Source organism: Saccharomyces mikatae (genome assembly GCF_947241705.1).
Source record: "Saccharomyces mikatae IFO 1815 strain IFO1815 genome assembly, chromosome: 8".
NCBI lineage: Eukaryota > Fungi > Ascomycota > Saccharomycetes > Saccharomycetales > Saccharomycetaceae > Saccharomyces > Saccharomyces mikatae.
The window spans coordinates 349,463-373,752 of NC_079263.1; the positions used below are offsets into that span (position 1 = coordinate 349,463).

Consider the following 24,290-nt stretch of genomic DNA (forward strand, 5'->3'; position numbering starts at 1 on the left):
ATCCTGACGTATTGTGTCTGATCATTTCATATGATCGATAATTGATTAGTTATGAAGAAAAACTACTTACGATATCAGTCAATAGTTGATATTTGATTCATCTCAAAACAAATATAAATACTAGTTGATAGAGAGTAGTCGGCTCTTATTCCAACAAAAAAAAAAACTTTTTAATTATAAAATTTTAAACTTCTATTTAAATTTTGGTTCTTTTCCTGTTCATTTTATATATCCAATTTTCCACACTTTTTTACAATAGGATATACTGCCACCAAGTTATAAAAATAACAAAGCCGCTAAACCAAAAATGCAACCGACATTTTTAGGTTCCATTCTTACACCAGCACCCTCATAAGAAGAAATATATGTAGAGTTGCTTGGAATAAAATTATTGTCCGTAACAGATGTGGATACTGAAGCAGTTGCTTGGATTTGACCATCGCTGATCTGGGAAATGACAGCATCCTGCTTTCTAACAGGTTGATAATCGGCAACCACACTTCTATTGGAACGATACAATGATCCATTCCAACCACCAACGTCATATACAGCTGCAACATCTATCTTCTTCTGCTGTGCTTCTACGGGCCAGGAGGCAGTGCTGTTGATGGTCCCATTTGTGGTATTATATCCCCCATTTATGGATGAGTTCGTATCGTTAGAAAACTGTGCGTACAATGTGTCTGAAGAGTTGTACCCTTGTGCATTTGCAACTAAAGTGTTGGCGGTGACAAACAAAGCAGAAATTATAGCGTACTTCATGGTAAAATCAATTGCGTTAAATGTTAGTTGGTTTTCTTTACTTATATTTGCGAATTAAATAGGTCGTAAAATAAAAACGTAAGAAAGAATGAATTTAAAAATTGAGTATTTCAGAACTAGAAGCTTATCTTTATATAAAATTCATCAACTCATCAGGTTCAAGTAAGAACATGGCTATTTTTCATCAAGAAGTCAGTAAAAAGGAAAGCGCTCAAAAGAAATGTTAAGCATTAGAGTAATCAAATAGGATCTAGATTTGTCAACCCCCGCCAAGAATCACAGCTGAGGTACAAAGGTACAAAGGTACAGGCTACTTTTTTCTTTTTGAATCTTCAAAAAGGAAAGAAACTAGAAAGTATAAAAAGAAACATTGAGAAAAAGAAAAGAGAGTGTTCGAGACCTTATTAGTATAAGAACCTCAGGTAAAAAAAAAAGAAATTATAGCTGTTTAAGCCACAGTTCTAAGTTAATATTGAGGCGAAAACGAGTTACATCAACGCCTATAATTTGCTTAATTGTGGTTGATGCTCTTTCCATCATTTATGCTTCATCTTTATTACTGTCACAGTAAAGGTTTCAACGAAAAATATTATCGGGTAACGAGTTGTCCATTTAACGTGAAAAAAAAGAAGATCCCTGGAAATTAAGAGAACACAATGATGTGGAACTGCTTTAGGAATCGTGGTAACCTGAAAGTAGCTCATGGTGGTTTAAGTCAAAGGTAGCGGAAAGATTTATCGGAATACAACAGAATGGCTAGAAACAGATCAAATGGTAAGAAAAATGTCCAGGGCAAGCGCTTAATAGACAGAGTGATTCCCATGGATAAAGTCGCTAAAGTTAGTATACCGAAAAAGACACCTGCAGAACGTACCAAAGAAGGGTTTAGCGTTGTCAATGGTAAATTAGTAAGTAGTAATGACATTGGCGTACTATTGAGAGAAGCGCAAGGAGCTATCGATAGAAGGAATAATGTTTCTCAAAAAAAAAAAAAGAGAAAGGGAATACATAGCAATAGAAATGCTAATGATAGGAAACAAATTAACATTAACACCAGTACTGAATGGAGTAATGGCCCTCAAGAACTAAAGTGGACACCCTCTGAAATCAAGCGAGGCCAGAAGTTGAACGATATAAACAAGTTTCATGATTCACGAGGTTTCGACATCTCCAATGGTGAAGTGCAGCGACGTAGTAGTCAGCTCGTTATATCTACAAATTCAGATGCGTCAGATAAATTACTGATGTTATTTAATTTGACATTGGGTGTGAACCACAAAAATTTGAAGGATATTTTGGAGAGCATTTCGCAAGTGCAGATAGCTCAAATCAGAGTGAGAGACCTGCCCTCTGGATCCGCCACTGCTAAAGTCCGACTAGCATACCCCACGACACAATCTTTAGAAAAAGTAAGGAAACTGTTTCATGGAGCCCTAGTAGATGGAAGACGCATCCAAGTGGTGATCGCATCCGACGAATCGTCGCATCTGTCATACTAAAGGTTTTTGGCAACACTTAAATAATAAGTAGCCTCTAAGATTCTCCTCCCAAAATCTTGTTTATCCTGAGGACAGGTCTTCTCATTATTGTTTAGTAGTAAATATCCTTATCGTCTAGTACTTTGCCCATGTAAGATTATTTAATAAACTATAAAACAGGCCATCGCAATAGCATAAAGGTCAGTTTTCTCTATAGAACTTCCCTCATCGCAAATAAAATCGACGGCTGTAATTATCCCCGGCGGACTTTTTTTATTTCCGAATTTTTTTTCATTATTTTTTTTCACTTTTTTCATTCGATGATGCCTCAAAAAAGGTATATATATTGGTAACAACCCTTTGAGAGTACTAGTTTCGTTTCTTCTTGAACCATAAACCGTTATTCTCTGTAGTGCCACTGTTCTTACGCCTTGTATACCTTAAATACTCTCACATAACGAAGTGTTTTTAATCAGCAAACCCTCGAAATCTGATAAAATGTCTTCGGAACCATTTAAGAACGTCTACCTCCTACCCCAAACAAACCAACTACTAGGATTGTATACTATCATCAGAAATAAGAATACAACCAGGCCTGATTTCATTTTCTATTCTGATAGAATCATTAGATTGTTGGTTGAAGAAGGTTTAAACCATCTCCCTGTTCAAAAGCAAATTGTAGAAACTGACACCAATGAAAGCTTCGAAGGTGTGTCATTTATGGGCAAAATCTGTGGTGTCTCCATTGTCAGAGCTGGTGAATCGATGGAGCAAGGTTTAAGAGACTGTTGCAGATCTGTGCGCATTGGTAAAATTTTAATCCAAAGGGACGAGGAGACCGCTTTACCAAAGTTGTTCTACGAAAAACTACCAGAGGACATCTCTCAGAGGTACGTCTTCCTATTAGATCCAATGTTGGCGACTGGGGGTAGTGCTATTATGGCTACCGAAGTCTTGATCAAGAGAGGTGTCAGACCAGAGAGAATATACTTCTTAAACTTAATTTGTAGTAAGGAAGGTATTGAAAAATACCATGCTGCTTTCCCAGAGGTCAGAATTGTTACTGGTGCGCTGGACAGAGGATTAGATGAAAATAAGTACTTAGTTCCAGGCTTGGGTGACTTTGGTGACAGATACTACTGTATTTAAAGACACACACATACCCCCCCCCCCCGAAAATCATTCTAAAAACTCATGACGGCTAAACTGCATATTGAGTTTTCGTTTTTACCATTAACATTTTCTTTCCCGCTTTAAACATTATTGCCGTCTTTTGTGTAATCAGTTCCATTGTTCATGCATGTTTAAATAACTTTTTATAATATAAATGTATTAATGCTTATTTTTCATAAAGATAATGAAAACGCTTAGTGGCTTCGCTACATTAGGTTCGAATACACACGATTGCTGTCTTCCAGCCAATCTGATTTTTTAGTCCAAAGTTTTTGAAAAGTAGATAAACCCGTTAAAATAGAACCACCAATCCACGCAGTGTATTTTCTTTCTGGAGGTGCTATTATCTTTATCTTTGAAGTTCCTTTAGTTAATGCTTCCAAATCATGCAACATTCGATCTCCAAATCCTTTTAGAGTTGTAGTTCCGCCACTCAGGATAACTGATGACAGTAGATTTTTTCTCAAATCCAGATCGACCTTCCAAATAGATTGCATACACATATTGGATAATCCGTCGTACCCGGAGCCGATGATTTGAGGAGAGAACAATATTTCTGGAGCACGATAACGATCATTCCCAACCTCAATGGACTTACCGTCAGGTAGTTTGAATGCGGATATTAAATCTTGAGTTCCTTGCAAATATTTATCCTCTTCCTTTTTAGCATCTTTAGCCAAATAACAAACTTTTTCTTTGATAGTACGAACAATTTCTCGTTCACTGCTAGAAAACAATGAAACTCCAGCTGATTTTCGTATTTGGAATTGTAACTGCTCTGTAATATCCCCTCCCCCGATATCCATCCTCATTATAGAGGCAGGTAATGCAAAACCATCATATATGGGGACAGAACTACAGTATCCTTCTCCGCAGTCCACCACACAACCGGTCGTTCTTCCACTAGCATACAGCGATAAAACAGCAGGGTCAGAAACATATATGGCCGAAAGATTAAAAGTCTCGAACATTACTTGAGCAATCATTTCTCTATTCTTCAAAGGATTCATGGGGGCTTCTGTAATTAACAAAGGATGCTCTTCAATATTTTGCAACTGTAAAACTTCATTTAGCACATATGACCATATAAGTTCCATAGAGTCCCAATCTTCCACCACACCGTGCTTCATTGGATATCTTAATCTTAGTAAGCCACGCAGTTTTTGCGCTTTATTTCCAACAAATGTATCTCCTTGAAGACCTTCAAGCATAACCTTATCATACTTCGTGTGACCCACGAGAGAATATTCCAGAGCTTTTGGTCTTTCCTCACCGCTAAATCCTGCCTTAATAATTCCTGAACCATTGTCGATCACTATCGGCTGATTGTACAAAACATCGATGTCATTTAGCTGGTTCATTAGCCTAGTTTCTTTTTGAATCCGTAATGCCTAGTATAAAGCTGACATTTACCTTTTAGTTTATGCCTCTTCGTTGATAGGCAGTTGTGCTGAGTGTATTTTTCTGCTATTGTCATCGTCATTATTATTCAATAGAGATGCTCTACCGCTCTTGACGCAGATCGCGAAAATGAGCAGCATGAAAAATAAACTTTTCCTTGAGGGATCAATACAAACAAATAAAAGAAAACTCTCACGAAAACTCTCTGCTACATAGCATGCTGTGTTCTTTAATCCTCTTCGGTGAACCTTTCTCTGTAGCTCCATATTGAGTTAATGAATATAAACATGATTATATTAAAGAAGAAAATATAATATCCTGCAATAGCAAACTCTATAATATAGCGGATCAAATACTTATTGGGCTTACCAAGCGACGCTCTTTTTTATTTGCAGTACAGAGTTCGATATATAGTACTAAGTTATGACTTGGCTTTTTTGAAGTTAGATGGATTGACTTTGCTAAGTCGTAATACAAACCACAAATGAAGTGAAAACAAAGTGCACCAGAAAGAGAAGTTTTTTCTTCGAATGATGAGATGCTGCCAAACCTTACAAAGTGATGGGGATATCTTCTCTAGCGAGTTTTACAAATGGTGATCCCGATCCAAAATTATGTGCATTGTCCAAATATGGAAGAGCAAAATGAGGCGCCATATTCTGGTTCTAGATATGGATCTTTTTGTATTGTAATTGTTTTGCTATTGATCTTGTTGGGATTTCTTCTTTAATTTTACAAAACTGGCTTTACAGAATCAGAACTTTAAATCTTTCACGCTGTTATATGTATTGGTCAAAAACAATGTTGATACGATCAAAAGAATACAATTGGTTGTTCATTTACAACCACTAGCTCTTTAAATGAAGTGTATACCAAAGCCCAATGATACATATCGTCGTCCATCATCGCTTTACTGATACCTATATATCCGTCATCAACGCGATATACACGCATTCTAAAGTGCTTTCGAATATATGAAATTATCACATAAATGTTCTCGATGTTCTATCATCCTGCCTTCATTATAGAGAGCTTTAAATATATTACTGGACCACTTAATCAAGCAAGCATTTAGTCGACACTTACCCTTCGAAAGCAATCACTGTATTATATTCAATTTTATCTAAAGGAAGGGTAGATAGGTTTCATTGTCGCCATCGCGCAGCATTATTTTTTTGTTATAATAAATGATTCCTGCGCCATTAAGATCCTTGATTAGTATTACTTGACTGAAACTAAGGAGTGATTCGTAAAGTGATAAACGATATCTGTATCCACTGGATTCCTTAGAGTTGGGAGGAAGATGTTGTTGAATGCAATATGATGCGAACGTCTAAAAAAAGCGGTAGAATATCGTAATTTACAAGGATCAGTCAACAGAAAGGAACGGTCAAGAAAAATACTATTTGGTCTTATAATCCGTTTTGAGGGCCTACTTTTATTTTACTTTTTGCTGGTAGCAATAGTACCTATTGTATTGGGACTATAATAGCAAAAAAGTACAAAGATCTTCAAGATATATAAATATATATGCCAAAAATGTCAATCTGAATATTCTGACATTTCAGTACAATTTTTGAAGACTACAATTTTTACTCGATTCGAGGAAAGGCAAATTTTACTTATCACTTTCTTTGTAAGTTCTGGTTTTGCAACCATGAACGATACAGAAAGATAATGTTCAAAAGAAACTCGAGGAGTGAAGAAGAACGCAATCTGTAATGTAAAAAATGAAATAAAAAGATGGAAACTCTCCTACAAATGACGTCCAAAAAGAATGCAAATCTCCTTACTTATGCTAATAAAAAAAAATCCACAAAAGCGAGTAGTACCGCATCACAGATTATGCAATATTCTCATCATCGTCATCATCATCATCATCATCATCATCATCGTCATCATCATCATCGTCATCATCATCATCGTCATCATCGTCGTCGTCGTCGTCATCCTCACCATCCTCATCTTCGACATCATCGCCCTCGCCATCGTTCTCATCATGGTCTTCATTATCTTTTGCTATTCCGGCAATTTCATTCTTATTGATATAATTAAGCTCTATGAGCGCTGTGGGTCCTACAATAAAGCCTTTCAAAAAATGGTTTTTCACCTTTCGCAAACTCTGATTGTTATTAAATTGCAATTTGTTACTTGTTTCAAACGCTGGTCCAGAAACAGGGATATAAATAATCTTACCTAAACAGTCGTTGCTGTCTAGAAATGGTTTGATACACTTTATGGAATCTCTCAAATAACGCCTTCTTGAAACTACTTTAATAGCTGGTTTCCATTTAACGTCACCTGTGCCATAAGGAATATTTGAGAAACAACTTAGAGTAGATGATGCACGTCTTCTATTCCTTACCCGTTGCTCTATTAAGCTTGAAAAATCACCTTCGCTGCCATAAACATAACCACTATTACTATCACCAGTATCATTGTCAGTGGTATCATCAGTGTCCCCATCACTTTCGTCCTCATCGGTCTCTGTGACACTTTCATCACCATTCACCTGAGAATTATTATCTACGAGAGACAATGACAAACTACTTTGGCATAAATCCGTATTGGATTCCTCATTAGGAACTAAATCTGACATATATATAAAAGAACCTCGAGAGTTAGCTCTAATCGAAACCTCATCCTTTTTATTGGCTACCAAATTCGACACTACACTCTGTAATTCATCTTTCATAACGGCATTTTGTGACCGAAGCATGATCTCGCAGCCATCGACAGACAATTGCTCATTAGTGGACAAAGAATTAGAAAACCCAGGCATGGAGGGAACCGACTCACCTATAGTATCATTTGGAAACTTGATAGGAACAACCTCCTCGCTGATGGCACGTCTCAATAGTTGTCTTTGAGGCATAGAAATAGCTCTATTTCTGTACGGTGGGTGTTCCACTTTACTAGAAGTACTTATTGGAACACCACTTAATTCATACTTATGTTGTTCTTCTTCTTCCGTTTCAATAACACTGTTTAAGTTACTTGAGTTTGATCTGAGTCTGTGGAGCTTTTCTGTTTGCGAAGAACTTTTGGGCCTGAAAAAGTTCTTGATTTTGAACTTCAAACTTCTAGATGCAATTGAACGAGCAGCTGAACATCCAGATGAAGATCCCGCTGAGCCGAGAGTATTGTTATCAACGACTTCTCCAGGTGTGGCTGAGGGTACTAATGCGTCTGTAGAGGCGTGCGACAAGCCGGAACAGTAACGATCTAGCAAACCAGTCGTGAAGGTATTCGAGCGTCCCCTGATATTGGAATTATTATTAATATTAGACCTTGTATTATACCTTTGAATTAATTCCGGCCTGGTGTTGGAACGAATGAATCTTTGTGAGAACGATCCCATTGAGCTTTCACTTATATGTGTGTTTCTTCTTCTTCTTCTTCTTCTTCTTCTTCTTCTCCTTCTCCTCCTCCTGGGGACAATTCGATAGTCCGGATATTCCCTAACTTCTAAGTCTAATGATACCGATATGCCGACCGATAGGTACATAGACCACTCAATCATATCATCTATATGAGAGAATTTCAATAAAAACTGCTCACTTTCACAAGACATTCTTAATACAAAACTTTTCTTGGTATAATCAGTTGGTATACCAAATCTTGCATTTTGTAAGGTGAAAGATTTATAAAGAGCCTCATTAGTTAAATATCGGGATCGGTCACGTTTAACTCTGTAAGAGATCCGTTCTTGATCTGATTTTTTAAACTCTGACGCAGATCTCGTCGGCAAACTAAATAAGCGATGGTGCAAATGTTGTGATTGATCATTGGGATGGACCAAATCACTATGAATCCTATCTTCTTTTTCAGATTTTGTTTCTCCACTCGAATAGTTTCTGATATGCTTTGTCAAAGATTCATCAATGTGGTAAAAGTTCAGTTGGGTCGAATTAATCTCAATGATAAGATTTCTCCAGCTCCTGTTATTAGAAACTTCATAAGGAGAAAGCCTTTCCAATTTTAAGGAGACCAAAGATAATTCGTATACGGCGGGTGCATATGAAGGAGGTAATGAAGACTTGAGGCACGGTGCCGTATCTCCAAATGTTGGGAAGCGAACCTCTTTGTTGGGATTTACTAGGTCATAGCTTGGCGGATAGGCAGGAAGAGGATCGATATGTTCGTAAAGATCTTGCTCAAGGAAGAGAGCAGAATGGAAAGAAGGTGAAGTAGCTTCTTTAATGATGTTTATCTGACCGGAAACGCCTTCCCGAGGAAACTGGCGTAGGGTATCCAAACATACGGAGCTGCTGTTATTGCTTGAAGTAATGAGGACCTCGTCCATCGAGCATGTTGATGAGGACGAGGGTGATTTTAACCTTTCGATCCTATTAGTCGCTATAGATAATTTGCCCTCTATTGGCGGAGCCATCCTTCACAAACTAACGCCCTGTACGCACGATGTTGAATCAAAAATATGTTATGGTTTTAAAGGATAGCGACTTCCTCTGATCAAATCAGCGGTATTGTAATCTTTTCCGTTGACCCTATTATAAAGCGTTTCTCTTTTTTTTTACTGAAGACAATTAAATGGACCTCACTGAAGCCTAATAGATATCACTAAACCAAAAAAAAGAAGATGCACGACTAAGGTTTACAATGTCGATAGCTTGAGTAGTAATAAAGTCCACGCTGACCTGACTACAGCAGCTACTTTTATATACTCTTCGATCAATTATGAACAATCTTAAGATAACTCCGTCAACGATGATGTGAAAATGCCGATCCTCTAGAACAATTAATCTTTAAAACGAAGATTAACTGAAAAAAAATTCTGTTAGAATACTGAGATAATACCAGATTATTCTACCTTATGAGTTTTGGTCGTGTTTGATAGGAGCAGATGAACTAAGTTAACTTCAATATTTGGAGGATAAAAAAAAATTAAAAGGGCACTTGTTTCTTTCAGATTTTTATATAGGATATTATTAACTTGCAATATATAGAGTGTTGTAGTATCCGCTATATTTCTGGATCTAGCAGAAAGTCACAAAAGTACTTTAAAGCTGCATAAGTTTCTTTCCCAACCGGCTTTATGTTTTCTGGAGGCAATAAGAATCCATGGTTTCCTGTATCTCTCAATTTCAATTGAAAAGCCCAATGTGCTCTGTGATGATACATGAAGTCCAAGGCAGACCCAGCACCAAGACCAGGGAAGATATCAGAACCGCGGTCTTTGCATGCCGAAATTACGTCGTAGTTTCTGCCTGATTTTGAACGTATAGCCTTGGACAAGCCATACGACAATTCCAACAAGTTTTCCAAATCTCTGGGCAAGGCATCGCATGAATACGCGTAGGGGTATAGAATCTCCTGGGAATACGAATGCATGTCAATATAACCATAAATTTTGTAATCACCTTTAGTCTCGTTGATATATCTGTTCCAAGCAAAAGCTTCCCAGGCTTCGAAGGGTGTTTCCCCACTATATTCTTCGCTACATGCATGTGTGTGTGCCTTTTCCCATTGAAAACCAAAAGAATGATCAATGTCAATCCCGAAACATTGCGGAACATGTGTTCTTTGACGATTTTTACGCCACAATCTGTCATTAGACCAGGTGTATGCGTATCCATCTGGATTGAAAACTGGTATAATCAAGAAATCCAAATCATTCAAATACTTAGTTTCTTTTTTGAACGAACCATATCGATTCAACAACTGGTGAAGCGTCCAACAGACGGTGCTGACACTGATCCACTCTCTGGCATGTATTCCACCCGTAATAACAATAGTTTTCTTTTCTGGGTTAGATTCTGGCTTGTTTCCGGATATATGCAGAGCTTTTAGCTCTCTGCCTTCAAATGTCTTCCCCAAATGTTCCACTTTAACCAAATTGGGGAAGCTTTTTTCCAGAAGATCCAGCCACATGTAAATGGTATCCAGATCTCTATATTCATTAAAGAAAAAATCATAGTCATCTTCAAAAACTACCTGATCACGCGTCATCATATGTTCAGTGGGTAATGTATCTTGTACTAATTGGTTAATATCCTCTATAATGACCTGTCCATCATTCACCTTCTCACCAATTTCCTTGGGCAATTTAATATCAATAAACTTATGGCTTCTCGTCCAAACATCGTAATCATCTGTTAAAGGCCCGATTACATCCTTCACAAGCGCAGAGTAGTTTCCTGAATCAAACCTATAAACAGCATATCCACTGTAGTCCTCCTGAAGTCCCTGAACAGCTCTACCACCAACAACTATGAACACAAAAAAAAGGCAACACCACAACGAATCCATGTGTAACATTATATAGCTTAACACTCTATTTATTTGTATTGTATCAGCTTGATCCCTTCTACCTTTGTAAACATTTTATCCTTCCCTCCATCATAGTAAACCCATTTTCCTACCTTTCGTGAAATCCGGATGTCAGCAGAAGGAACATAGAACGAGACAAAAGATCTTTCAGAATTACAAGTTATCATGAGAAAACATTGAAGCTAAAGTAGAACACGCGTTCTAAAAAATACGTATTGAGAAAGTGTTTAACAAGTGCAATAATCATGTCGGAGGATCTTTCACCCACAAGCAGCAGAGTCGACTTGAGCAATCCTCATGGGTTTACAAAAGAAGGAGTGGATTTATCGAAGTTGTCACCACAAGAACTGAAATTGTATAAAATGTATGGAAAGCTTCCATCTAAAAAAGATTTATTGAGACACAAGATGCAAGATCGTCAATACTTTGACAGTGGTGATTATGCATTGAAGAAGGCTGGGGTCATTAAGTCAGATGATGTTATCGTGAATAATTCCAGCAACAATCTACCAGTCACCAATCCGAGCGGTTTAAGAGAGTCTATCATTAGAAGACGTATGAGCAGTAGTAGTGGTGGTGGCTCCATTTCGAGACAAGGAAGCATCTCAAGTGGACCTCCACCAAGGTCTCCAAATAAATAAATAATGAGGATATGATGTTCTGTGATACCACCTTTTTTTCTTTTCTTTATCGTCACCAACTTCGGCTGAGCCCTTGCATTTTCAATATTCAGTTATCAATAGCACACATATGTATGTATATGTATATGTATGTATGTATGTAGTAGACCTTGTGTCACTCATATGTTTTGTTACTTTTGTTTTTAGATTTGTTCACATTCTTAGTAAAATAAGATTACTGAAGTTTAAATATCCGCTAAGATTTAAATATGGATAATAAACGCCATAACATCTCTGCGAGCCATACCTAATTTAATAAATATCTGCCCAATTTGCTGAACATCAATAAAGCAAAAAAATAGAAATCTATAAAATACAACGTTTGTGACAACTGCGGGAAATGTTGTGCGCAAGTGAATGCACTAATTAAACCAATCACTAGACCTGAAAACAAGACGGTCAAAGTGCCATCAAAGAACAACCAGAGAACAATATTTAATAAGCTCCATGCTCCAGATGCCTGCAAGGAAGAAGACCACTCAATTTTTCTTATACCAAATATTATACCCAAAAGAGTATTGGCACATCTTATGAATGATCCCAACGTATTCTTATAAGCTGATGACCTGGTTTTGGGCTGGCGCTGGCGACGTGTCAAATAGTCAACTAATGGTACTATTGATCCAAAAATAACACCTTCGGTGCCAAAAACAGCCCAATCAGGAACCATGTCAGGTTCCGCGACGATTCTGTTCTTAATTATTATACCATATTTTAGAAAAGATACAATATCCCCCTTTGCCAATTGATCATTATCGAACAAGCACTCTGATATCATGGGGAAAAGTATTCCTGTTATGAACAGAATAAAAAACGCTGCAATAAAATTGATTATTTTCGCATACAACGACCTTTCGTGTTTCACAGCATCAGAGGACGGGACCATTTCCAATTGAGAAGCATTAAGCAAAAGAGACTTATCATAAACATTCCCTTCATTTTTAGTGATATCTTCATCATAGAAAGAAAACAACGCGGGTTTGGTTAGTGTATTAATAGCTATGAAACTTGCGCTACCCAACTTATTTCCCAAAGGTGGCAATGGTGTCTCTTTCTTAACATTGGTGGCGGAATTAGCAGTACCTCCAGTATGTAATTGGTTTTTACTCTTTTTCCTACCCATTAATAAGCTTCTATGTTTATCTCTTTCTCTCACTTTATTATAATACTAAATGGTGTACTTGGTGAATAAAATTTGACACCTTTTCTTTTGCGCTGTGTTTTGTAGCAGCGGACGTCTTAGAAAATATTTCAAAAAAATAGAAGAGTTAATTAGGATAGAAGAAATGAAGAAGTCAACAGGGAAGATATCATGATATGACCGGCTTCCAGGGAATAGCTACTCACAAGAACCCGCACATTAAAAAAGTAGCTGTTTTGCAATGTAAACCCAACCAAGAAGGTGCATTAAATATAATCAAGGAAATTGCCCGTAAAGTGTCCTTTCTAATGAAAGAAAATCACCTCAAAGTCGTCAGCTTGGTGGAATTTTATCCACGGGATCAAAGGCTTTTAGGTATGAACGTCAATCATGGGTTAAAGATAATGCTAAGGTTACGATGCCCCACTGACGAGTTCCAATTTTTATCCATGGAATCTATATTGGGCACTATGTTGCATGAATTAACTCACAACTTATTTGGACCACATGACAAGAAGTTTTACGATAAATTAGACGAATTAATTGGGAGACAATGGGTTATTGAACAGAGGGGCTTGTACGACACATTTCTGGGGAATGGCCACCGTCTTGGGGGAAGATCGAATCTACGTTCAGCAGGGGACCCTGTGACAGGCATGCAAACCAACACGGGGATAGTGAGAAGAAGGAATAAAGGTGTGAAGCTGGGGACTCTAAATTCAGAGGGTGTATCATCTAAAAATAGAGGTAAATCCCCAAGAGAGATGGCAGCCTTGGCAGCTGAAAGAAGATATAAAGACGATCGCTGGTGTGGGGAGACCAAGAATAACAAAGATCAAATAATAAGCGATAATAATAAAGACTCACTGGAGATCGTGATACTTGATGACGATGATGAGCAAGAGTCCCCGAGAGACAAACTCGTAGAGGTTATTGACCTTACGTAGCATCTTGTCCACAGTGAGGAATAGAAGATCGTGTAAGTATGGTAAATGTCGTTTCGTTGTAATGTATACAGATATATTCAGGTTACAAAAAATGCGAGACGCCAGTCTCACAAGAAAGTCTTTTCTATAATCTAGCAGCAACCTAATTTTTGGAAAAAGCCGTTATGAGAGGAGGCCAAACTTGAATTGTTATCATTTCGCTGCTGATGAGGACCTTTTAGAGCAGTGGAAGGTAGTTGTTGTTGTTGGTAACGTGCAGCACCAAACTGCTGATATTGAGGTTGCGCCTGGGGTTCAGATTGAGGTTGAGGTTGAGGTTGACCTGTAACGCGTAGCTGTTGCTGCTGTTGCTCTTGGTGTTGTTGCTGTTGAAATTGTTGCTCTTGATGTTGCTCCTGGTGTTGCTGTTGTCTCTTTTGCTGTTCTTGTAAGTATTTCTGTTGGGTTTGATGCTGGTATGCTTCATAGGAAGTTGGGTCCAGTTTTGGCTTGTACTGAGAATTGCGCAAATCGGCTTCATTTCTCTGATCATGCTGTTGCTGCTGCTGCTGCTGCTGCTGCTGTTGTTGTTGTTGTTGTTGTTGTTGTTGTTGTTGTTGTTGTTGTTGCTGTTGCTGTTGCTGCTGAAGCTGTTGAATTTGAAGCTGTTTATTTCTATGTTTTCTTGATTTTTCATTGGGTGGATTAGGATGGCCGTATCCATGTAGGTTTGGTTTCTTGTTTATGTTTAGATCCCAGCCCCGACCATCGTTCAGTTTCATCCAGTCATACTGGCCATCCGCAGTTTCGCCTAAATCATCCAATACAGATAGTAACAGTTTTCTGTAGCCTTCATAATCGGGACATTCCTCAAAGGAGAGACTTCTGACAATTTCCAAGTACCTACCAAACTGTACGGGTAAACCCTGGGCTAAATCGTAAACGTTCGTAGACCTTTTCTTTTCACCGATCTTTTCGTATTTCTGCTTGTTGTTTGGTGCCTTTAAGCCCTGCCAGGGCAAGTGACCTCTCAAAAAGTAAAAGAAAACATGACCGAGAGCCTCCATATCATCTCTTCTGGATTGTTCTCTCCCCAGATGAGTGTTGATTGACATATACCTGGCAGTGCCGCTTAAAGATTTTTTCTCTCTGTACGGGATGTGCTGCTTGGTTTTTGGGTCACGATATTGCTTGGCCATACCAAAGTCAATCAAATGGATGCTATTCGCGTCAGGTTGGCCGGGCCTTCCAATCAAGAAATTGTCCGGCTTAATGTCACGATATATCAAATCATGAGCGTGCAGGTCTTCAATTAAAGTGATCATCTGCACAGCAACCTGAACAACTGTTTTCACGGAAAACTTTCTCCCACACCAATCAAACAAGTCCTCTAAAGACGGACCCAAAAGATCAATGACTAAGATGTTGTGCAGACCCTCTTGACCAAAGTAGTACGCGTACGGGATATTGGGAGTACCGTTAAGAATTTTATACGTCTTATATTCATCTCTCAACTGAGGGGCCTCCGTCTTTCTGGGCTCGAATTTTATCGCGACGGGCACGCCGTTAATCATATTGGTACCTTCAAATAGAACACCAAAAGAGCCTTCTCCTATTTTTTTGCCGATCTTGTAGTGCAGGCCGACGATAGTAGATTCATCTCTAGCGGAGTTGCCATTGGAGTTGGTAGCCGTCGTCGCAGTCATCGTAGATCTTGCTGGCGAATCGAATGTTTGGTGATAGAGTTGTTTGTTTGCGTTTCCGTTCGTGTTGGTCAGGTTGTTAACTGCTCGAGTAGTACTCGCCATGGGCATGGACATGGGGAGAAGCGGAGCAAGATAAAGGGGGACAGCGAATGCGCAAAAGTGTTGTATGTGTCTACTCTCTACTATGGTATCCACATGAAAACCAGTCACAGAGCACTCAATGAATGGTTTACGCTTACAGTATGCGAGAAGTAAACAAGATCAGAGTCCCGTATATACGATCACTGATTAGTTTCGTTCTGTTTTTCTTTGGTCTGCGAAAAAAATCCTAAGAACGAGAACAGAACGAGCCTGTCGGCGGGGTAACGTCAAAATGGCTTTATATCAGATCGAAAAGTCGATGCACATGTAACGGTATAGAGATACAAAGTATGTATACATAAACATAACGAGAGATGCGATCAGGATTGCTCTTCGTCGGATGATTCCTCGAATGCATCCTCGTCAATGACACAGTCATTCTCCCAGAAATCGTGCGCAAGTTTGTTTAAAGCCAAGACCGCGCTCTTGTGTTGCCATCTATTTGAATCCTTCTCATCAACGTACTCGTTATATTCTTTGAAAGTAGACCCACTGACCGATTGTGGCTGTGATGCCCTACGCGGAGCATAGTACGGAACTGGGTTGAGTCTTCTAAACTCTTTGAGCCTCAGCAAGGAGACGATTTCCTCGGAGAGTCTTCTTCTCCTGTGCTGATGTTGATGTTCTTGTTCTTGTTTTTGTTTTTGTAGTGAGATTGGTGTTTCCATTTTTCTAATGTGTGGATATCCGTTCATTCCTTTCTCCTACCTCCAGGTATATATCTATATGAAGGCATTATATATGCTACGTGGATGTGGTCTATGTGTGGTGCGTAACTACTTACAGTAATAGATCCAGGCACGTGGCTGTAGTGTCTCCGCGTGAGGCTGTACCACCCAGCTAGATAAGAGAGCGGAGCACGTGGGAAAGAAGAAAACCGGTGTGTTAAAGTGAAGAATAATGAAATTGTTGCGCACGTGGCGTGTATCATCTGCTGGCAGCGTTGTGTTTGTAACCGCATGGGTTTCACTGCGAGTGCCGTGGCAACTATGCAATACCGTATATATGTTAGTCTTGTATGTAATGTACGTTGCGGGTTGTATAGTATATGTATTGTATATTGATTGCGATCCCATAGGAGTCAGGGAAAAAAAAAAGAGAGAAAAAGAGGAGACGGCGCCGCAGTAAAATGGACCCTTATCGGTCACGTGAGCATAATGGGATAGCCGCCGACGGCAGTGGAACAGGAACAACATGAGAAAAATAAAAGTGCCGCGAGTTACCGCGAGTTACCGCGAGTTACCGAGGGATTGTTGGGGTAGAAACCCTTCCCCATAGTAAGTAACATATATAAAACGAAGAGGATTGGTCTAGTGGCATATTTCCTCAGAGTACACATAAAAAAATAAAGAGGCAACACAATTCTTTTTCCTCGCCAACTCAATGACTGCTGGTTCTACCGCTCCCGTTGATTACGCTTCCTTGAAGAAAAAGTTCCAACCATTTCTTTCCCGAAGAGTGGAAAATAGGTCTCTGAAATGTTTTTGGAATGCTTCTGAGCTATCTGATGACGTGATTGAGCTGGCGGGTGGTATGCCCAATGAGAGGTTTTTCCCCGTCGAATCTATCGATTTGAAAATATCAAAAGTTCCCTTCAACGATAACCCCAAATGGCACAATTCGTTTACCACGGCGCACCTGGACTTAAATTCTCCAATTGAGTTGCCGATTGCACGTTCCTTGCAGTACGCGGAAACGAAGGGTTTGCCGCCTCTGTTGCACTTTGTTAAGGATATGGTATGCAGGATAAACCGCCCGGTATTCTCCGATGAGACGGAGTCCAACTGGGATGTCATTCTTTCTGGTGGGTCCAACGACTCTATGTTCAAGGTCTTTGAGACCATTTGCGACGAATCTACCACTGTGATGATTGAAGAGTTCACTTTCACACCGGCCATGTCCAATGTGGAGGCTACAGGAGCGAAAGTGATCCCTATTAAGATGGACCTGACGTTTGACAGAGAACGTCAAGGTATTGATGTCGAAGATCTGACCCGGTTGCTCGACAATTGGTCTACCGGGCCTTACAAGCATTTGAACAAGCCAAAGGTTTTGTACACCATTGCTACGGGCCAGAACCCCACGGGGATGTCTGTTCCTAGGTGGAAAAGAGAGAAGATCTACCAGTTGGCCCAGAAACACGATTTCCTTATTGTCGAAGATGATCCCTACGGTTACATGTATTTCCCATCCTATAACCCGCAAAACCCGTTGGAAAACCCTTACGACTCCAGTGATCTGACCATCGAACGGTATTTGAATGATTTCTTAATGAAGTCATTTCTAACTTTGGATACCGATGCCCGTGTCATTCGTTTGGAAACTTTCTCCAAGATTTTTGCTCCCGGTTTAAGATTATCCTTTATTGTTGCTAACAAATTCCTTCTGCAAAAGATCTTGGATTTGGCTGATATTACCACGAGGGCGCCCAGTGGCACTTCACAAGCTATCGTTTACTCCACTATTAAGGCAATGGCCGAATCTGAAATGTCCTCCTCTGTTTCATTCAGAGATGCCATGTTTGAAAGTTGGATAAAGTGGATCATGCAAATCGCTTCCAAATACAACCATAGAAAAAACGTAACCTTGAAGGCTTTGTACGAAACGGAGTCCTACCAAGCTGGTCATTTCACTGTCATGGAACCGTCCGCCGGTATGTTCATCATTATCAAGCTCGATTGGGGAATTTTTGATAGACCAGATAATTTGCCGCAACAAATGGATATATTAGATGAATTTTTAGTGAAAAATGGAGTGAAGTTAGTTCTTGGTTATAAAATGGCCGTCTGCCAAGAGTATTCAGAACAGAATTCAGACTTTCTAAGACTCACTATTGCTTACGCAAAGGATGACGACCAATTGATTGAAGCTTCCAGAAGAATAGGAAACGGTATAAAAGAGTTTTTTGACACCGTTAGAAGCTAAAAGTGAAAATTAAACTTATGTATTACTTGCATACTATATATAAACTGTATTCTTTACACATAAAAAATTGGATGAAAAAGTTTTAATCGCATATTATATTTATTTGAACTACACTAGGCGACCAAATGGTCACGGTTTAAAGCGTGAACCTCTGAATCCTTTTCCAAGTTGCATTTGGTCCCGAACTTATTCTCGATATCCTCCAAATGATCCTTTAAGTTGCCCAAAACTTTATCGTTATCAGGTAAATCCGCAGTAAAGCCCTTTATCAAGCTATACTCGTGCGTGATCTTCCCACCCATGTCTACCACGTACTTTTTGACATCTTCAATAATGCTGTTTTGGTTCGTAGCAACATCGTCTGTCTTGGGAAAAGTTACGATGTATGATGATAAAGAAGATGCCTGTGACATAGAGAATATACTAATTAATATGAAAACAAAGTAACTGACCTTCATATATGTGTTACACTTCCGTACTACAATAATTCCAGACGTTGCGATATAAAGCATAAGCAAAATCTACCATTCACTCCCATCATCGCATCATTTTTCTTATATACTTTTGTCCGCCCCCCACCCCGCCCCTTTATCAATTTCTCTTTTCCCACTCTCTTTCTGGTAGCGCCGATTACACTTGACCCGAATATTCAAATGAATAAAAAACTGAGTATTAAAATAGAAAGTCATTAAAAAACTATAAATCTCGCAACGAACATAAGAAAAACTTAAAAAAGCGTGCGATGCATCCGTAACATCACATAGTAGAGAAAGGTGACGCTAATAACCACTGCATCAAATAAAAATAACTAGGAAAGTAACGATCTCTTTTTCTTTTTAGTCATCATGATCATATGATTTTTTTTTCTTCGTTTCTTTCCGTAGTACCCATAACTAACTTGTTACTGGCTAGCTGGGAAGATCTGTTGTAGCTCACTACTGCTTGTAACTTGATTACTTATAGCAATAGATAACAAAGTTTGTGCTTGAACTGGTGACAGGTATCCTGCAGAGATTGCACCTTGTGGGATACTTGTGTTACTTAAGAACCCAATTCCAGAACCATCATTGCCGCTGTATCCATCGCTGGCATAAACGACAGGAAATTCTACTGATGACCATGATGTCACCGTGTTGTTGTTGCTTGTGCCAGAGCTGATTACAACTAACCCTTGGATACTAGAACTCAAGGACTGAATTAATCTTTGAGAGTATCCCTCTTCGTATATTATTGGCACCAAGGGGCCAGAAGATGAGGAAGATGTATTTGTTGAAGAGGTTGCATTCGAAGATATTTGGGCGCTCGTGAAATTAGTGTACTGAGTCCTGAGAGTAGAGTTACTAGCAATCAAAGTGGGTTCACAGGCGTCGAAGAACCATTGAACTTCCTTTTGACCAGACAAAACACCAACAGGGACAGTGTAAGGTGGGAAAACACCAGAATATACAACTTTATCTCTACCAGCGACCAAAGTGCCTCTACCTTGTGCATGGGAGCTACTTAAAATTGGTACACCCCATAAATAATTTTCAGTGATGACAATGGTCTTAGATGTGTTAAAAACAATTGAGCAGAAGAAACTTAAAGTTTCAACAGAACGCCAGTTTGTGACAATGATAATACCGTGAGATGATTCACTCTGTAAAGTCTGATTTACTTGAGTAGCAATTTGGTAGAGCTGAGTGATATTTAATGTAGAGGTAGAGTTGAATAGTGTAGTGGTAGTGACATTAGATCCGCTACCAGATACGGCAGGACCTCCCGTGATGATCACGGGAACAGTTCCGCTGTCGGACGTAACATTTTGCCTTTTATAGAAGCCTAGCGGTGTTGCAGAAGCGGTTATAGCAGCAAGGAAAAAGGTTAGCACTGATGTAAACTTCATGATTGTTGATTGGCTTCTTCGGTAAAAAATTGATTGGTCCAAATAATAGAATAGTATTGTGAAGTATAAGAGAAATTATAAAATGCTTTTCAGGTTCCATCCCAATTTTTATAGTATTTTGATGAATTACGTTTTAAGGGAATTTTGAAAAGGGTATTTCTGAAAGGGGATGGTCAATGGCCAAATAAACCTGTGAACGAAGCATTTTTACACGGTTTTCCCTATTTGCATTCTTAAAACGAAGACGCTCATAATTAAGCGTTGATTGCTTAGCCAAGGTAGCTTTTCATGGTAATCTTCCATTTCTGAAGGGTACAGACGGGGCCCTATAAAAGGACATTACTTCTATGCACGAGATGGTATATGGGTAAGAAATACTGCAGCCCTTTACTGTTGAATGATCTTTTTCCGGTAGATCATCGCCTTCCTCTGGCGCAAGAAAAGGTTCCGTCACTTCGGCTTAGCTCTTTTCGGTGATTTTCAAAGGGAAGCATCTGCACCTCAACGGAGACTACTGACGCAGTATGTGCACCCTTAAGGTGTGTATGATCTTCAGATCCCTCAAATGTAGAATAGCCATAAAGGATCTGCACTCCGATCAGAGACGGTATTTTATGCAGAATTGCCTCGGTTATGCCTTTCCCCTATATTTTTATTTTCATATTTTCCTACCTCTCTTGGCCTGAATATTAGTAATCGAAATGTATCGAATCATAGCGCAAAAACAGCTCCTCTCCACATTAAAAAAGGGGAATGTACATGGAGAGATGGTTTGTAGCCGTAAATATTCTTGCTAGTTTGAATAGGTAGAGAAGCCAGGTAACCCTGTTAATTGGATGGCTTCGCACATATAAACAAGTAGAATATATTTAATATGGTCATAAAACCCGATTGTCCATCAGACCCTCCATTCTCTAGTGCGCATTTATTTTGTTTGATGCCACTTTCTCAAGTGGGTGACTCAATTCAACGTTATTATTGAAAACCCCATCTCTTTGACCAACCGCTATCATTTATGGAGATATAACTCTTTAAAAGAGATCTTGTCTACCTTGCATCGCGTAAGAGTAAAGTACAGAAAACGTACCGCAATAATAAGAAATTCTTTATTTTCTGCCAGCAATATTAGTATGAAGAATTCCTGTTTGTCCTTTCACGCTTGCTTATTATGTTCCACAGGATCCGCGGGTCAGAGAAGCCTGCGCTTCGCATTTAATGAAAAGATCTCCGATAGGTATATAATGGGTCCCTTTTTCTCGAATTATAGCTTACTGTCTGTCTACACAGCTTTGGCGTACTCTCAATGATCTAGGTATTTCAGAGCCTACAACTTAGGGGGAAATAATGATGTCTTCTTTAATATTAACAAAACCAACAGGTTTTACTTTGATCATTAATACTGTGAGTCTTTTGACAAGCACATGGGGGTTTTCTCGGGCTATATCTGTAACGTTACCTCCAAGCTTGAGTAGGGCTGGTCATAAGCAGTTTCTGACAATCATATCAATTATTGCGGTGATCATCAACAATGCTGTTAATATTTTAAACTATTTTATGCAAAGAAATAATAAAGTCAACTTAGAATGCAGGGAAAAATCTGATTTTATAAGTAGACATGTTACTTTACCAGTTTCTTTAGTATTAGAGTCTATTGTGGCCAGTGTTTATTGGCCGTTAAGACTATTTTTTGTCAACTTGATCATGCATGGAATTGATTCTCCTGCAAAGACACCTTTCCCCATCACAGTGGATATGGCAATCCACTTATATCCTATCTTATTTTTACTGGCGGATCACTACTTATCAGGATCTGGCTTCAAGTTCAAACTATCGAATAAGCATGCGTGGTTCACCGTGACTAGCCTGGCATTTTTGTATTTTCAGTATTTAGCATTTCTAATAGATGCAGATCAAGGCCAAGCCTATCCATATCCATTTCTAGACGTGGATGAACCGTACAAGTCGATTATTTTTGTTGTTGTTGCTACTATCACATGGAGTTACTATGTCATTTATCAAAAGTTTCCGCCAAAAAATGCAAAGAAGACTACAAATAAAGGTTTTAAGAACAGATGATCTATCTATGGTATGACTATGACGATTGTAAGAATTTGTGAAGTAAGTGAGTCCTTTATTTTTGCTGCACTTCCCTTACTGCCAGCCCTATACTGGCACGTAAGGAATCAACTACCAGGGTAAGCCGAAAAAGCAAAGGAAGAAAAAATTTGCAAGTCACAGTATAAAAAGTCGCAAGTTTGCACCTTTTCTTCATTTATACCAATCTTGTTCAATAGCTGTTTTTATCTTTTGCTTTTAAAAGGCTAACATCATAATTATATCGCGATTGTACCACTAGTATATGCAACTTTTCTTAAGATTGTAGGGAAAGGCTAACCGAACCATACTTTTCCCATTTTAAGTGGTACTAAAGCGTAGATAGAATGAACGTTGCTGGGCGCCTGATGTTGATTATTTTTAAAATGAGACATTGGGAATCAGCTGTATCTACATTTTTATATTTACGGGCTTATATATCACTTCTTAGTAACTACACTGTGCAGGCGGGCTGCATTTTAAATGGATGTCTTTACAAGTTTTAGGTTAGTGAGTCTACATGTTTTGGGCCTGTAGTGCAAACGGTCGGAATAAGTCCAAAGAGTTTCAGGATTGCTTGGAGGTTAAAAAAATTACGCCAAACAGGCAGGATTTTCAAATATTAAAGAGTTAAGTATGCAAAATTTACAAAAAGTTAATGGTCAAAGTATAACTATAAAGATATAATAAAACAATAAACATAACAACTCTCAGAATTGCAAAGCTTGTCCCTTTTGCTTCTTTTCACCACCCAATTCAAAGTGCTTACATCTCTTCAAGGTCAATTGAGCTCTGGTCTTACACTTGACACATTCCAATCTCAAAACAACCTTCTTAGTAGTCTTAGCTTTCTTGTGGAAAACAGGCTTGGTTTGACCACCGAAACCGGATTGTTTACGGTCATAACGTCTCTTACCTTGGGCAAACAAGGAAGCCTTACCAGCTTTGTATTGAGTAACCTTGTGTTGTGTGTGCTTACGACAGGTCTTACCCTTACAGTAGGTCTTTCTGGTCTTTGGGACGTTAACTGGTTAAAAAAGATACCACGATACATATTTCATGATGTATAATTGTTAGTAACTAATACTCTCAAAATAAGTACTCTTTATGTACCATTTGTTATGGTTTAATTCAGGATGGCAACAATTTTCATAAATTTGCAATGAGTCTAACTAACCGGAGCTTAACTTTTGTTCCTTTTAAGGTGCTTGTCATAACGATGAACAAAGATCACCTCTTGGTGCCCAGTGATGTAGATAATGATAAAAACGTAGCTAACTCAAAACTATCACACAATCCGACAATTATTATTTTTGTTCGTTATAATTTAGTGTTGGAATTCTAGGTAACTTGTTCTTTGACGTTCTATTCTCTGCAAAGTAGTCCTTCATGCCTCGATACTGAAAAATAACATGGTTCATTTATTCTTGTCATTCACATACCCATTATTACTGATTGTTTTTTGCTTGATTTCCTTCAAGATATGAAAAATAGTGAATTATAGCATAATAATTAAGAAATACATTATTAACGATATTGATGTATTCCTGAGTGCATCTTAGCAAATAGTCCTACTTCTCCCGGTGGCAGAAAGGACTTCCTACCGCAGTGACCTCCTTCCTGCCGAATTACCTGGCCAACGACATAGCATTAGTGTGGAAGCACTCTTTGGAGGGCCGGCTCTAAG

The 24,290-nt window shown here is 38.8% G+C and overlaps 16 protein-coding genes across 16 annotated transcripts; 6 read left to right on the forward strand and 10 right to left on the reverse strand.

Annotated features, from left to right (window-relative positions):
- Positions 1-276: 276 nt before the first annotated feature.
- On the reverse strand, positions 277-762 carry ANS1 (Ans1p; the record flags this gene model as incomplete). The annotated part of the gene is made up of 1 exon (XM_056222979.1): positions 277-762. The coding sequence occupies one exon, from the start codon at positions 760-762 to the stop codon at positions 277-279; it is 486 nt and encodes a 161-aa protein (XP_056082616.1).
- A 752-nt stretch (positions 763-1,514) lies between these two features.
- SMKI08G1690 (uncharacterized protein) lies at positions 1,515-2,261 on the forward strand (the record flags this gene model as incomplete). The annotated part of the gene is made up of 1 exon (XM_056222980.1): positions 1,515-2,261. The coding sequence occupies one exon, from the start codon at positions 1,515-1,517 to the stop codon at positions 2,259-2,261; it is 747 nt and encodes a 248-aa protein (XP_056082617.1).
- A 477-nt stretch (positions 2,262-2,738) lies between these two features.
- FUR1 (uracil phosphoribosyltransferase) lies at positions 2,739-3,389 on the forward strand (the record flags this gene model as incomplete). Its single annotated transcript, XM_056222981.1, has 1 exon — positions 2,739-3,389. One exon carries the CDS (start codon positions 2,739-2,741, stop codon positions 3,387-3,389), a length of 651 nt encoding a protein of 216 aa, XP_056082618.1.
- Positions 3,390-3,619: 230 nt separating this feature from the next.
- On the reverse strand, positions 3,620-4,774 carry ARP1 (actin-related protein 1; the record flags this gene model as incomplete). The annotated part of the gene is made up of 1 exon (XM_056222982.1): positions 3,620-4,774. One exon carries the CDS (start codon positions 4,772-4,774, stop codon positions 3,620-3,622), a length of 1,155 nt encoding a protein of 384 aa, XP_056082619.1.
- Positions 4,775-6,657: 1,883 nt separating this feature from the next.
- SMKI08G1720 (uncharacterized protein) lies at positions 6,658-9,207 on the reverse strand (the record flags this gene model as incomplete). The annotated part of the gene is made up of 1 exon (XM_056222983.1): positions 6,658-9,207. One exon carries the CDS (start codon positions 9,205-9,207, stop codon positions 6,658-6,660), a length of 2,550 nt encoding a protein of 849 aa, XP_056082620.1.
- A 590-nt stretch (positions 9,208-9,797) lies between these two features.
- ECM14 (putative metallocarboxypeptidase) lies at positions 9,798-11,093 on the reverse strand (the record flags this gene model as incomplete). Its single annotated transcript, XM_056222984.1, has 1 exon — positions 9,798-11,093. One exon carries the CDS (start codon positions 11,091-11,093, stop codon positions 9,798-9,800), a length of 1,296 nt encoding a protein of 431 aa, XP_056082621.1.
- Positions 11,094-11,350: 257 nt separating this feature from the next.
- Positions 11,351-11,746, forward strand: IGO2 (phosphatase regulator; the record flags this gene model as incomplete). Its single annotated transcript, XM_056222985.1, has 1 exon — positions 11,351-11,746. The coding sequence occupies one exon, from the start codon at positions 11,351-11,353 to the stop codon at positions 11,744-11,746; it is 396 nt and encodes a 131-aa protein (XP_056082622.1).
- A 286-nt stretch (positions 11,747-12,032) lies between these two features.
- Positions 12,033-12,908, reverse strand: NSG1 (Nsg1p; the record flags this gene model as incomplete). The annotated part of the gene is made up of 1 exon (XM_056222987.1): positions 12,033-12,908. One exon carries the CDS (start codon positions 12,906-12,908, stop codon positions 12,033-12,035), a length of 876 nt encoding a protein of 291 aa, XP_056082623.1.
- A 194-nt stretch (positions 12,909-13,102) lies between these two features.
- On the forward strand, positions 13,103-13,873 carry WSS1 (metalloendopeptidase WSS1; the record flags this gene model as incomplete). Its single annotated transcript, XM_056222988.1, has 1 exon — positions 13,103-13,873. One exon carries the CDS (start codon positions 13,103-13,105, stop codon positions 13,871-13,873), a length of 771 nt encoding a protein of 256 aa, XP_056082624.1.
- Positions 13,874-14,004: 131 nt separating this feature from the next.
- On the reverse strand, positions 14,005-15,672 carry YCK1 (serine/threonine protein kinase YCK1; the record flags this gene model as incomplete). Its single annotated transcript, XM_056222989.1, has 1 exon — positions 14,005-15,672. The coding sequence occupies one exon, from the start codon at positions 15,670-15,672 to the stop codon at positions 14,005-14,007; it is 1,668 nt and encodes a 555-aa protein (XP_056082625.1).
- Positions 15,673-16,019: 347 nt separating this feature from the next.
- Positions 16,020-16,394, reverse strand: SPL2 (Spl2p; the record flags this gene model as incomplete). Its single annotated transcript, XM_056222990.1, has 1 exon — positions 16,020-16,394. The coding sequence occupies one exon, from the start codon at positions 16,392-16,394 to the stop codon at positions 16,020-16,022; it is 375 nt and encodes a 124-aa protein (XP_056082626.1).
- Positions 16,395-17,082: 688 nt separating this feature from the next.
- ARO9 (aromatic-amino-acid:2-oxoglutarate transaminase) lies at positions 17,083-18,624 on the forward strand (the record flags this gene model as incomplete). Its single annotated transcript, XM_056222991.1, has 1 exon — positions 17,083-18,624. One exon carries the CDS (start codon positions 17,083-17,085, stop codon positions 18,622-18,624), a length of 1,542 nt encoding a protein of 513 aa, XP_056082627.1.
- Positions 18,625-18,737: 113 nt separating this feature from the next.
- On the reverse strand, positions 18,738-19,082 carry SMKI08G1810 (uncharacterized protein; the record flags this gene model as incomplete). Its single annotated transcript, XM_056222992.1, has 1 exon — positions 18,738-19,082. The coding sequence occupies one exon, from the start codon at positions 19,080-19,082 to the stop codon at positions 18,738-18,740; it is 345 nt and encodes a 114-aa protein (XP_056082628.1).
- A 443-nt stretch (positions 19,083-19,525) lies between these two features.
- On the reverse strand, positions 19,526-20,509 carry SPS100 (Sps100p; the record flags this gene model as incomplete). The annotated part of the gene is made up of 1 exon (XM_056222993.1): positions 19,526-20,509. The coding sequence occupies one exon, from the start codon at positions 20,507-20,509 to the stop codon at positions 19,526-19,528; it is 984 nt and encodes a 327-aa protein (XP_056082629.1).
- Positions 20,510-21,856: 1,347 nt separating this feature from the next.
- Positions 21,857-22,585, forward strand: SMKI08G1830 (uncharacterized protein; the record flags this gene model as incomplete). The annotated part of the gene is made up of 1 exon (XM_056222994.1): positions 21,857-22,585. One exon carries the CDS (start codon positions 21,857-21,859, stop codon positions 22,583-22,585), a length of 729 nt encoding a protein of 242 aa, XP_056082630.1.
- Positions 22,586-23,313: 728 nt separating this feature from the next.
- Positions 23,314-24,049, reverse strand: RPL42B (60S ribosomal protein eL42; the record flags this gene model as incomplete). Its single annotated transcript, XM_056222995.1, has 2 exons — positions 23,314-23,630; positions 24,046-24,049. 2 exons carry the CDS (start codon positions 24,047-24,049, stop codon positions 23,314-23,316), a joined length of 321 nt encoding a protein of 106 aa, XP_056082631.1.
- Between the last annotated feature and the right edge of the window lie 241 nt (positions 24,050-24,290).